This window comes from Bombina bombina, chromosome 2 (genome assembly GCF_027579735.1).
Source record: "Bombina bombina isolate aBomBom1 chromosome 2, aBomBom1.pri, whole genome shotgun sequence".
Taxonomy (NCBI): domain Eukaryota; kingdom Metazoa; phylum Chordata; class Amphibia; order Anura; family Bombinatoridae; genus Bombina; species Bombina bombina.
In genome coordinates this window covers 1,332,433,846-1,332,447,179 of record NC_069500.1, presented here as the reverse complement: position 1 = coordinate 1,332,447,179, position 13,334 = coordinate 1,332,433,846, and the positions used below count along the sequence as shown (strand labels likewise).

General features: G+C 42.3%; 1 protein-coding gene across 1 annotated transcript in view; it reads left to right on the top strand.

Moving 5' to 3' along the window:
* The window catches only part of FAM193A (family with sequence similarity 193 member A), a gene marked incomplete in the record, with an annotated part of 656,361 nt that overhangs the window by 274,470 nt on the left and 368,557 nt on the right, over positions 1 to 13,334 (top strand). The window contains 2 exon segments of the mRNA XM_053704204.1: positions 9,667 to 9,895; positions 9,984 to 10,108. Of these exon segments, the coding sequence (XP_053560179.1) occupies positions 9,667 to 9,895; positions 9,984 to 10,108 (354 nt within the window).

The following is a 13,334-nucleotide window of genomic DNA, read 5'->3' as shown; positions in this document are numbered from 1 at the left end:
AAGTCTCATACAGAGTTAGTTCTGGCATTTCTAAGGTCGCATGGATGGAAAGTGAACGAAAAGAAGAGTTCTCTCTTTCCTCTCACAAGAGTTCCATTCTTGGGGACTCTTATAGATTCTGTAGAAATGAAGATTTATCTGACAGAAGACAGATTAACAAAGCTTCTAAATGCATGCCGTGTCCTTCATTCCATTCAACTCCCGTCAGTAGCTCAATGCATGGAGGTGATCGGCTTAATGGTAGCAGCAATGGACATAGTACCCTTTGCACGTCTACATCTCAGACCGCTGCAATTGTGCATGCTGAGTCAGTGGAATGGGGATTACTCAGACTTGTCCCCTACTCTGAATCTGGATCAAGAGACCAGAAACTCTCTTCTATGGTGGCTTTCTCGGCCACATCTGTCCAGGGGGATGCCATTCAGCAGGCCGAACTGGACAATTGTAACAACAGACGCCAGCCTTCTAGGTTGGGGCGCTGTCTGGAATTCTCTGAAGGCTCAGGGACAATGGAATCAGGAGGAAAGTCTCCTACCAATAAACATTCTGGAATTGAGAGCAGTTCTCAATGCCCTTCTGGCTTGGCCCCAGTTAAAAACTCGGGGGTTCATCAGGTTTCAGTCGGACAACATCACGAATGTAGCTTACATCAACCATCAAGGAGGGACAAGAAGCTCCCTAGCAATGATGGAAGTATCAAAGATAATTCGCTGGGCAGAGTCTCACTCTTGCCACCTGTCAGCAATCCACATCCCGGGAGTGGAGAACTGGGAGGCGGATTTCTTGAGTCGCCAGACTTTTCATCCGGGGGAGTGGGAACTTCATCCGGAGGTCTTTGCCCAAATACTTCGACGTTGGGGCAAACCAGAGATAGATCTCATGGCGTCTCGCCAGAACGCCAAACTTCCTCGCTACGGGTCCAGATCCAGGGATCCGGGAGCGGTTCTGATAGATGCTTTGACAGCACCTTGGAACTTCGGGATGGCTTATGTGTTTCCACCCTTCCCGCTGCTTCCTCGATTGATTGCCAAAATCAAACAGGAGAGAGCATCAGTGATTCTAATAGCGCCTGCATGGCCACGCAGGACTTGGTATGCAGATCTAGTGGACATGTCATCCTGTCCACCTTGGTCTCTACCTCTAAGACAGGACCTTCTGATACAGGGTCCATTCAAACATCAAAATCTAACTTCTCTGAAGCTGACTGCTTGGAAATTGAACGCTTGATTTTATCAAAACGTGGTTTTTCTGAGTCGGTTATTGATACCCTGATACAGGCTAGGAAGCCTGTTACCAGAAGGATTTACCATAAGATATGGCGTAAATACCTATACTGGTGCGAATCCAAAGGTTACTCCTGGAGTAAGGTTAGGATTCCTAGGATATTGTCTTTTCTACAAGAAGGTTTAGAAAAGGGTTTATCGGCTAGTTCATTAAAGGGACAGATCTCAGCTCTGTCCATCTTGTTGCACAGGCGTCTGTCAGAAAATCCAGACGTCCAGGTCTTTTGTCAGGCTTTAGCTAGAATCAAGCCTGTGTTTAAAACTGTTGCTCCGCCATGGAGTTTAAACCTTGTTCTTAACGTTCTACAAGGAGTTCCGTTTGAACCCCTTCATTCCATTGATATAAAGTTGTTATCTTGGAAAGTGTTATTTTTAATGGCTATTTCTTCGGCTCGGAGAGTCTCTGAGTTATCAGCTTTACATTGTGATTCTCCTTATTTGATTTTTCATTCAGATAAGGTAGTTCTGCGTACTAAACCTGGGTTCTTACCTAAGGTAGTCACTAACAGGAACATCAATCAAGAGATCGTGGTTCCTTCCCTGTGCCCGAATCCTTCTTCAAAGAAGGAACGTCTTCTACACAATCTGGATGTAGTTCGTGCCCTCAAGTTCTACTTGCAGGCAACTAAGGATTTTCGACAAACGTCTTCCCTGTTTGTCGTGTACTCTGGTCAGAGGAGAGGTCATAAGGCTTCGGCTACCTCTCTCTCCTTCTGGCTTCGTAGCATAATTCGTTTAGCCTATGAGACTGCTGGACAGCAGCCTCCTGAAAGAATTACAGCTCATTCTACTAGAGCTGTGGCTTCCACTTGGGCCTTTAAGAATGAGGCCTCTGTTGAACAGATTTGCAAGGCTGCAACTTGGTCTTCGCTTCATACTTTTTCCAAATTTTACAAATTTGACACTTTTGCTTCTTCGGAGGCTATTTTTGGGAGAAAGGTTCTTCAGGCAGTGGTTCCTTCTGTATAATGAGCCTGCCTATCCCTCCCGTCATCCGTGTACTTTTGCTTTGGTATTGGTATCCCAGAAGTAATGATGACCCGTGGACTGATCACACATAACAGAAGAAAACATAATTTATGCTTACCTGATAAATTCCTTTCTTCTGTTGTGTGATCAGTCCACGGCCCGCCCTGTTTTTTAAGGCAGGTAGATATTTTTTAAATTATACTCCAGTCACCACTTCACCCTTGGTTTCTCCTTTCTCGTTGATTCTTGGTCGAATGACTGGGAGTGACGTAGAGGGGAGGAGCTATATGCAGCTCTGCTGGGTGAATCCTCTTGCATTTCCTGTTGGGGAGGAGTTATATCCCAGAAGTAATGATGACCCGTGGACTGATCACACAACAGAAGAAAGGAATTTATCAGGTAAGCATAAATTATGTTTTTAGCAACCGTTACTAAAATCGATGGCTGTTCCACACAGGACTGTTGAGAGGAATTAACTTCAGTTGGGGGAACAGTGAGCAGACTTTTGCTGCTTGAGGTATGACACATTCTAACAAGACGATGTAATGCTGGAAGCTGTCATTTTCCCTATGGGATCCGGTAAGCCATTTTTATTACAGACAGTAAATAAGGGCTTCACAAGGGCTTTTTAAGACTGTAGACATTTTTTGGGCTAAATCGATTTATATATAAACATATTTTATACTCCATAGCCTTGAGGAATTATTTTAATCTTGGGAATTTTGTAAAATAACCGGCAGGCACTGTATTGGACACCTTATTCTCTAGGGGCTTTCCCTAATCATAGGCAGAGTCTCATTTTCGCGCCTGTATTGCGCACTTGTTTTTGAGAAGCATGACATGCAGATGCATGTGTGAGGAGCTCTGATACATAGAAAAGACTTTCTGAAGGCGTCATTTGGTATCGTATTCCCCTTTGGGCTTGGTTGGGTCTCAGCAAAGCAGATACCAGGGACTGTAAAGGGGTTAAATATCAAAACGGCTCCGGTTCCGTTATTTTAAGGGTTAAAGCTTCCAAATTTGGTGTGCAATACTTTTAAGGCTTTAAGACACTGTGGTGAAATTTTGGTGAATTTTGAACAATTCCTTCATACTTTTTCGCAATTGCAGTAATAAAGTGTGTTCAGTTTAAAATTTAAAGTGACAGTAACGGTTTTATTTTAAAACGTTTTTTGTACTTTGTTATCAAGTTTATGCCTGTTTAACATGTCTGAACTGCCAGATAGACTGTGTTCTGAATGTGGGGAAGCCAAGGTTCCTTCTCATTTAAATAGATGTGATTTATGTGACACAAAATTTAGAGAAAATGATGCCCAAGATGATTCCTCAAGTGAGGGGAGTAAGCATGGTACTGCATCATCCCCTCCTTCGTCTACACCAGTCTTGCCCACACAGGAGGCCCCTAGTACATCTAGCGCGCCAATACTCCTTACTATGCAACAATTAACGGCTGTAATGGATAATTCTATCAAAAACATTTTAGCCAAAATGCCCACTTATCAGCGAAAGCGCGACTGCTCTGTTTTAGAAAATACTGAAGAGCATGAGGACGCTGATGATATTGTTTCTGAAGGGCCCCTACACCAGTCTGAGGGGGCCAGGGAGGTTTTGTCTGAGGGAGAAATTTCAGATTCAGGGAAAATTTCTCAACAAGCTGAACCTGATGTGATTACATTTAAATTTAAGTTGGAACATCTCCGCGCTCTGCTTAAGGAGGTGTTATCCACTCTGGATGATTGTGAGAATTTGGTCATCCCAGAGAAACTATGTAAAATGGACAAGTTCCTAGAGGTCCCGGGGCCCCCCGAAGCTTTTCCTATACCCAAGCGGGTGGCGGACATTGTAAATAAAGAATGGGAAAGGCCCGGTATACCTTTCGTCCCTCCCCCCATATTTAAAAAATTGTTTCCTATGGTCGACCCCAGAAAGGACTTATGGCAGACAGTCCCCAAGGTCGAGGGGGCGGTTTCTACTCTAAACAAACGCACCACTATACCCATAGAAGATAGTTGTGCTTTCAAAGATCCTATGGATAAAAAATTAGAAGGTTTGCTTAAAAAGATGTTTGTTCAGCAAGGTTACCTTCTACAACCAATTTCATGCATTGTCCCTGTCACTACAGCCGCGTGTTTCTGGTTCGATGAGCTAGAAAAGGCGATCACTAGTAATTCTCCTTCTTATGAGGAGATTATGGACAGAATCCGTGCTCTCAAATTGGCTAATTCTTTCACCCTAGACGCCACTTTGCAATTGGCTAGGTTAGCGGCGAAAAATTCTGGGTTTGCTATTGTGGCGCGCAGAGCGCTTTGGTTAAAATCTTGGTCAGCGGATGCGTCTTCCAAGAACAAATTGCTTAACATTCCTTTCAAGGGGAAAACGCTGTTTGGCCCTGACTTGAAAGAGATTATCTCTGATATCACTGGGGGCAAGGGCCACGCCCTTCCTCAGGATAGGTCTTTCAAGGCCAAAAATAAACCAAATTTTCGTCCCTTTCGTAGAAACGGACCAGCCCCAAGTGCTACGTCATCTAAGCAAGAGGGTAATACTTCTCAAGCCAAGCCAGCCTGGAGACCAATGCAAGGCTGGAACAAGGGAAAGCAGGCCAAGAAACCTGCCACTGCTACCAAGACAGCATGAGATGTTGGCCCCCGATCCGGGACCGGATCTGGTGGGGGGCAGACTCTCTCTCTTCGCTCAGGCTTGGGCAAGAGATGTTCTGGATCCTTGGGCGCTAGAAATAGTCTCCCAAGGTTATCTTCTGGAATTCAAGGGGCTTCCCCCAAGGGGGAGGTTCCACAGGTCTCAATTGTCTTCAGACCACATAAAAAAACAGGCATTCTTACATTGTGTAGAAGACCTGTTAAAAATGGGAGTGATTCATCCTGTTCCATTAGGAGAACAAGGGATGGGGTTCTACTCCAATCTGTTCGTAGTTCCCAAAAAAGAGGGAACGTTCAGACCAATCTTAGATCTCAAGATCCTAAACAAGTTTCTCAAGGTTCCATCGTTCAAAATGGAAACCATTCGAACAATTCTTCCTTCCATCCAGGAAGGTCAATTCATGACCACGGTGGATTTAAAGGATGCGTATCTACATATTCCTATCCACAAGGAACATCATCGGTTCCTAAGGTTCGCATTCCTGGACAAGCATTACCAGTTCGTGGCACTTCCGTTCGGATTAGCCACTGCTCCAAGGATTTTCACAAAGGTACTAGGGTCCCTTCTAGCGGTGCTAAGACCAAGGGGCATTGCAGTAGTACCTTACTTGGACGACATTCTGATTCAAGCGTCGTCCCTTCCTCAAGCAAAGGCTCACACGGACATTGTCCTGGCCTTTCTCAGATCTCACGGATGGAAAGTGAACGTAGAAAAGAGTTCTCTATCTCCGTCAACGAGGGTTCCCTTCTTGGGAACAATAATAGACTCCTTAGAAATGAGGATTTTTCTGACAGAGGCCAGAAAAACAAAACTTCTAAACTCTTGTCAAATACTTCATTCCGTTCCTCTTCCTTCCATAGCGCAGTGCATGGAAGTAATAGGTTTGATGGTAGCGGCAATGGACATAGTTCCTTTTGCGCGCATTCATCTAAGACCATTACAACTGTGCATGCTCAGTCAGTGGAATGGGGACTATACAGACTTGTCTCCGACGATACAAGTAAATCAGAGGACCAGAGATTCACTCCGTTGGTGGCTGTCCCTGGACAACCTGTCACAGGGGATGAGCTTCCGCAGACCAGAGTGGGTCATTGTCACGACCGACGCCAGTCTGATGGGCTGGGGCGCGGTCTGGGGACCCCTGAAAGCTCAGGGTCTTTGGTCTCGGGAAGAATCTCTTCTACCGATAAATATTCTGGAACTGAGAGCGATACTACATGGATCTGATGGCCTCTCGTCAGAACTTCAAGGTTCCTTGCTACGGGTCCAGATCCAGGGATCCCAAGGCGACTCTAGTAGATGCACTAGTAGCACCTTGGACCTTCAAACTAGCTTATGTATTCCCGCCGTTTCCTCTCATCCCCAGGCTGGTAGCCAGGATCAATCAGGAGAGGGCATCGGTGATCTTGATAGCTCCTGCGTGGCCACACAGGACTTGGTATGCAGACCTGGTGAATATGTCATCGGCTCCACCATGGAAGCTACCTTTGAGACGAGACCTTCTTGTTCAAGGTCCGTTCGAACATCCGAATCTGGTCTCACTCCAACTGACTGCTTGGAGATTGAACGCTTGATCTTATCAAAGCGAGGGTTCTCAGATTCTGTTATTGATACTCTTGTTCAGGCCAGAAAGCCTGTAACTAGAAAAATTTACCAAAAAATATATCTGTTGGTGTGAATCTAAAGGATTCCCTTGGGACAAGGTAAAAATTCCTAAGATTCTATCCTTTCTTCAAGAAGGATTGGAGAAAGGATTATCTGCAAGTTCCTTGAAGGGACAGATTTCTGCCTTGTCTGTGTTACTTCACAAAAAGCTGGCAGCTGTGCCAGATGTTCAAGCCTTTGTTCAGGCTCTGGTCAGAATCAAGCCTGTTTACAAACCTTTGACTCCTCCTTGGAGTCTCAATTTAGTTCTTTCAGTTCTTCAGGGGGTTCCGTTTGAACCCTTACATTCCGTTGATATTAAGTTATTATCTTGGAAAGTTTTGTTTTTGGTTGCAATTTCTTCTGCTAGAAGAGTTTCAGAATTATCTGCTCTGCAGTGTTCTCCTCCTTATCTGGTGTTCCATGCAGATAAGGTGGTTTTACGTACTAAACCTGGTTTTCTTCCGAAAGTTGTTTCTAACAAAAACATTAACCAGGAGATAGTCGTGCCTTCTTTGTGTCCGAATCCAGTTTCAAAGAAGGAACGTTTGTTGCACAATTTGGATGTTGTTCGTGCTCTAAAATTCTATTTAGATGCTACAAAGGATTTTAGACAAACATCTTCCTTGTTTGTTGTTTATTCTGGTAAAAGGAGAGGTCAAAAAGCAACTTCTACCTCTCTCTCTTTTTGGATTAAAAGCATCATCAGATTGGCTTATGAGACTGCCGGACGGCAGCCTCCTGAAAGAATCACAGCTCATTCCACTAGGGCTGTGGCTTCCACATGGGCCTTCAAGAACGAGGCTTCTGTTGATCAGATATGTAAGGCAGCGACTTGGTCTTCACTGCACACTTTTACCAAATTTTACAAGTTTGATACTTTTGCTTCTTCTGAGGCTATTTTTGGGAGAAAGGTTTTGCAAGCCGTGGTGCCTTCCATTTAGGTGACCTGATTTGCTCCCTCCCTTCATCCGTGTCCTAAAGCTTTGGTATTGGTTCCCACAAGTAAGGATGACGCCGTGGACCGGACACACCTATGTTGGAGAAAACAGAATTTATGTTTACCTGATAAATTACTTTCTCCAACGGTGTGTCCGGTCCACGGCCCGCCCTGGTTTTTTAATCAGGTCTGATAATTTATTTTCTTTAACTACAGTCACCACGGTATCATATGGTTTCTCCTATGCAAATATTCCTCCTTTACGTCGGTCGAATGACTGGGGAAGGCGGAGCCTAGGAGGGATCATGTGACCAGCTTTGCTGGGCTCTTTGCCATTTCCTGTTGGGGAAGAGAATATCCCACAAGTAAGGATGACGCCGTGGACCGGACACACCGTTGGAGAAAGTAATTTATCAGGTAAACATAAATTCTGTTTTTACCCATTCCCCAGTTTTGCATAACCAACACAGTTATATTTATATATTTATTTTTTACCTCTGTGATTATCTTGTATCTGAGCCTCTGCAAACTGCCCCTTTTTTCAGTTCTTTTGACAGATTTGCAATTTAGCCAATCAGTGATAGCTCCCAGGTAACTTCACGTGCATGAGCACAGTGTTATCTATATGAAATTCATGAACTAACACCCTCTAGTGGTGAAAAACCTGTTAAAATGCATTCTTAAGAGGCGGCCTTCAAGGTCTAAGAAATTAGCATATGAATCTCCTAGGTTAAGCTTTCAACTAAGAATACCAAGAGAACAAAGCAAAATTGGTGATAAAAGTAAATTGGAAAAATGTTTAAAATTACATGCCCTATCTGAATCATGAAAGTTTATTTTGGACTAGACTGTCCCTTTAAACTGAATTGTGGGTGTGGTGAGGGGTGTATTTATAAGCATTTTGAGTTTTGGGAAACTTTGCCTCTCCTGGTAGGATTGTGTATCCCATACGTCACTAGCTCATGGACTCTTGCCAATATCCACAGCTCCCCACCCTTATTTTTTCTGTGGGGCGTCTCTTATTTTTTTATTCTTCTGGCACCTTTACACCCTGGTATTTCTTCTACTGTTCCTTAGCAGAATGACTTGGGTATGAGGGAAGTGGGGGAGGGGTATTTAATCCTTTGGCTGGGGTGTCTCTGCCGCCTCCTGTTGGCCAAGTTCTTATTTCCCAAAAGTAATGAATGCAGCTGTGTACTCTTTCTATCTGAAGAAAAGCATAATTTAAGTTTTTATCTTTTTTTACTATGTATATAAGCCTCTGCAAACTACCCCTTTATTTCAGTGCTGTACAAACTTGCATTTAACCAATTAGTGCTGCGTCATGCATAACTCCACAGGAGTGAGCACAGCGTTATCTATATGGCACACATGAACGAGAATTGTCTGGCTGTGAAAAGCTAATAAAATGCACTGAGGTAAGCGGGCGCCTGCAGGGGCTTAGAAACAGGCAGAGATTTAGAGGTTATGAAGTATATTAATATAACAATGTTGGTTGTGCAAAGCTAGGGAATGTGTATTAAAGGCATTATCTATCTTTAAAATTACATGTTCTATCTGGACCATGTAAGTTTAGTCCACAACTGCTATACACAGATAATTAGTCAGGCACCTATTTTATTGAAGGGATGCCAAACTTCTTAAATTTAGGAGAAATTCCCTTTCATAGGAGCCAGACAATTCTGTTGAAGCATTATAGAGAGGTAGAATAATCCCAAATATTAGCTGCCAGAAGTAAGATTCTGTTTGTAGCATAGCTATAGTCTAAGTGCATGTTAGACCGTAAAGGGACATAAAAGCCAAAAATGTCCTTTCATGAATACAGTTTTAGCAACTTTCCAATTTACTTCTATTACATTTTCTTCGTTTTTTTGTTATCCTTTGTTGAATAGCAGAAAGGTAAGTTCAGGAGTGTGCACATGTCTGCAGCACTATATGGCAGCAGTTTTGCAACAGTTATACATTGTAGTGCTTCATACATGTGCACGCTACCTATCTAGATATCGCTTCAACAAAAAACATAATGAAACAAATTTGATAATAGAAGTAAGTTGGATTTTTTTTTTCTTCAAATTGCGTCCTCTATCTGAATCATGAGAGAAAAATAAATTTGTGTTTTTCATTTAATTAAAATTTAATAGACTATTCTCTTTTTATTTGGGTATCCAGGTTGTGTGAAAGAGACCCTTATCAGTTATACCAGCGCCTGGAGCAACAAGCACGAGAGTATGTCCTGGAAATGAAGGTCCGTCTACTCAAGCATTTATCTTTAGGGTTTAAAGTTACCTCCACCATACAGGGGCCCCCACAGGCGCATCAGTTCATCTCCTTGCTTCTTGAAGAATACAGTGCTCTCTGTCAAGCGGCATGCACAATCGGCACCTTTCTTGTCACTTTGGTAAGGTTGTGTGTTTTTTTTTTTTTCTGTTTGTTTTTTTAATTAGTTTCTAGAATGACTAAGAAAATTATATTTTGTATCAACTTAGGAAAATGATCATTTAAAGAAATTCCAGGTGACGTGGGAACTGCACAATAAGCACCTTTTTGAAAATCTGGTATTTTCTGAACCGCTGCTACTGAATAGCTTACCAGCACTGGTTTCACAGTTAAGGTAACAATATTTTCACCCATCTTGTGTTTAGGCCTCATATTTGTTAAAGGAAAAAGTAAATAATCCCAATTAAAGATATGGCTTGTCTAGTTTGTCAATTGATTTCTATAGTACAATTTCACTTCAGACCACATTGTCTTGAAAAAAAGTAGCAACCATTAATTTTGGAAGTTAGATAGATTTCAAATATTTTTTTCCTTCCTAAGATAGGGAGAGTCCACGGCTTAATTCCTTACTGTAGGGAAATACAACACCTGGCCACCAGGAGGAGGCAAAGACACCCCAGCCAAAGGCTTTAATATCCCTCCCACTTCCTCATTACTCCAGTCATTCTTTGCCTTTTGTCACGATATGTGGCAGAGAAGTGTGAGAAGATTCGCAGAGTCCTCAAGAAGGGTATCTGCCTTTGAGATAGGACTGGAGATTTAAGTAGTCATGTCAACCTCTCAGTGAGAGTATTGATAAAAGTTAGTCTGGAGATGCAGGGAAAGGTTTTCTGCGAAATCATCCAGACTACTGCTAACCTAACCTAAGCAATCAGTGTTGATGAATTTCACTGCTGGCTTCCATCACTCAATTCCATGTCAGGAGCGGTGCTACAAGACTGTCACACTTGAGAGGCTGTGTTTCTGTTCTACGGCATAGATTCCCGGTAAGACAGTTTCCTTTTTTTTACACATATAATGCCAGAAGACAGGGTCACAGTGTGGTTCCTTTTATCTGTATGGAATCAAGGGTTAATATCTCCTGAGGGGGATTATTGAACAGTGGGGATTAATCACATACATTTATTTGATTATGCTGCGACGTGAGATTTTTTTTCTTCATAAATGGAAAGAGTCCACAGCTGCATTCATTACTTTTTGGAATTTAGAACCTGACCACCAGGAGGAGGCAAAGACACACAAGCCAAAAGCTTAAAGTGAAGGTAAACTTTGGTGAATGAAAGCCCGTTTTTAAAAAGTACTATTAAAAACAGGGGCATTTTCATTCATCAAAGTTTAGAAACAGCCGTTTTGTTAAAAAAAATACCTTTTTTTCTTTTCACAGCTACAGCAGCTTCCCCCACCTAGAGTTCCTCTATTCACACGTCGGCAATGACTAATCCTGCTTCCTCCAATCACCGCTTTCCCCCCAGGGTAGTCATTGCCTGAGGCCATGCTGTGATTGGAGGAAGCCGAATTAGTCATTGCTGACGTGTGAATAGAGGAACTCTAGGTGGGGAAGCTGCTGTAGCAGTGAAAATAAAAAAATGTAATTTTTTTTAATAAAACTGCTGCTTTGTAAACTTTGATGAATGTGTCCCTGTTTTTAATAGTATTTCTCTTGTAAGATGTATTGAGTCCACTGATTCATCCTTACTTGTGGGATATTCTCCTCCCCTACAGGAAGTGGCAAAGAGAGCACCGACAGCAGAGCTTCCTATATAGCTCCCCCCTTAACTCCACCCCCAGTCATTCTCTTTGCCTACTCTAAGTAACTAGGAAGTGCAGAGCGAGTGTGGAGACAAAAATGTTAGTTTTTTATTTCTCAAGCAAAAGTTTATTTTAAATGGTGCCGGTGTGTACTATTTACTCTTTGGCAGAAAAAGAGATGAAGAATTCTGCAAGGAGGATTATGATCTTAGCACTTTGTAACTAAGATCCACTGCTGTTCTCACAAGGGCTGAAGAGTACAGGAAAACTTCAGTTGGGGGAACGGTTTGCATGCTAAAGCTGCATATGAGGTATGGTCAGTCTATGTTTTTCTAGACAGACTGTTTTTTCTAGAAAGGCCTGGCAATATCCCCATGGGGAAAGGGTAAACTGTATTCACACTTGGATAAGAATTTCAGCTTGCTTGAAGGGCTCATTTGTTACTGGTGACACTGTTAAAAAAAACAAAAGTTTTTTGTTTGTTCAAGTAAATGATGCATTTATAACGTTTTTTTTGTAGGGACTGAAGGGGTCTTTTTGTGGCTTTTGTTAGGGTTTTTTAACCCACATGATTGATTAGAGACACTCAGGTGTTTTTTCTAATAGGCCTCAAAACATTGAGTGAGGTGGGAGGGGCCTATTTTCGAGCCTCAGTTGTGCAGTTTCTTTTCCTTAAGTCACCCAACTGCTCCTGCTGTGTTTGAGGGCTGTAAAGGAGGTTTTTTCCCACAAATCGTTCTGAAGGGCAGGTAGGCACCACAGCAGAGCTGTGGCAAGGTGCTGAAGGTCTTTTTTTTTACTGGTTTTGACGTTTTTTCAATCTGGTTTTACCATTAGGGGGTTAATTGTTTATTTGCATAGTTGTGCAAAGTTACTAAAGCTGTAAGATACTACTGTAAAATTTTCGTTAAGTTTACTGCTTTTTTACACTGTTTTGCAGAACTTGTGCAGCTTTTTTTCTCTTAAAGGCACAGTACCGTTTTATTTTTAAGTGTTATTTACTTTGATTACAGTGTTTCTTCTGTTAAGTGTGATCAGTCCACGGGTCATCATTACTTGTGGGATATTATCTGCTCCCCTACAGGAAGTGCAAGAGGATTCACCCAGCAGAGCTGCTATATAGCTCCTCCCCTCTACGTCACCTCCAGTCATTCTCTTGCACCCAGCAACTAGATAGGTCGTGTGAGAGGACTATGGTGATTATACTTAGTTTTATATCTTCAATCAAAAGTTTGTTATTTTAAAATAACACCGGAGTGTGTTATTACCTCTCTGGCAGAGTTTGAGGAAGAATCTACCAGAGTTTTGCTATGATTTTAGCCGGAGTAGTTAAGATCATATTGCTGTTTCTCGGCCATCTGAGGAGTGAGGTAAAACTTCAGATCAGGGGACAGCGGGCAGATGAATCTGCATAGAGGTATGTAGCAGTTTTTATTTTCTGACAATGGAATTGATGAGAAAATCCTGCCATACCGATATAATGTCATGTATGTATACTTTACACTTCAGTATTCTGGGGAATGGTATTTCACTAGAATTACACTGTAAGAAAGACATAAAGTTGTTTAATAACTAGAGATTATGTTTAATGTTTTTGCTGGAATGTAAAATCATTTTCATTTACTGAGGTACTGAGTGAATAAATGTTTGGGCACTATTTTTCCACTTGGCAGTTGCTTAAATCTGTTTTTTCTGTCAGTTTCTGTTCTCCCTCACTGCTGTGTGTGTGGGGGAGGGGCGCTTTTACTATGCATCAAATATTTTCTCTCAGCAGAGCTGTGAGAATTATAGTTTGACTGACATAAAAACGT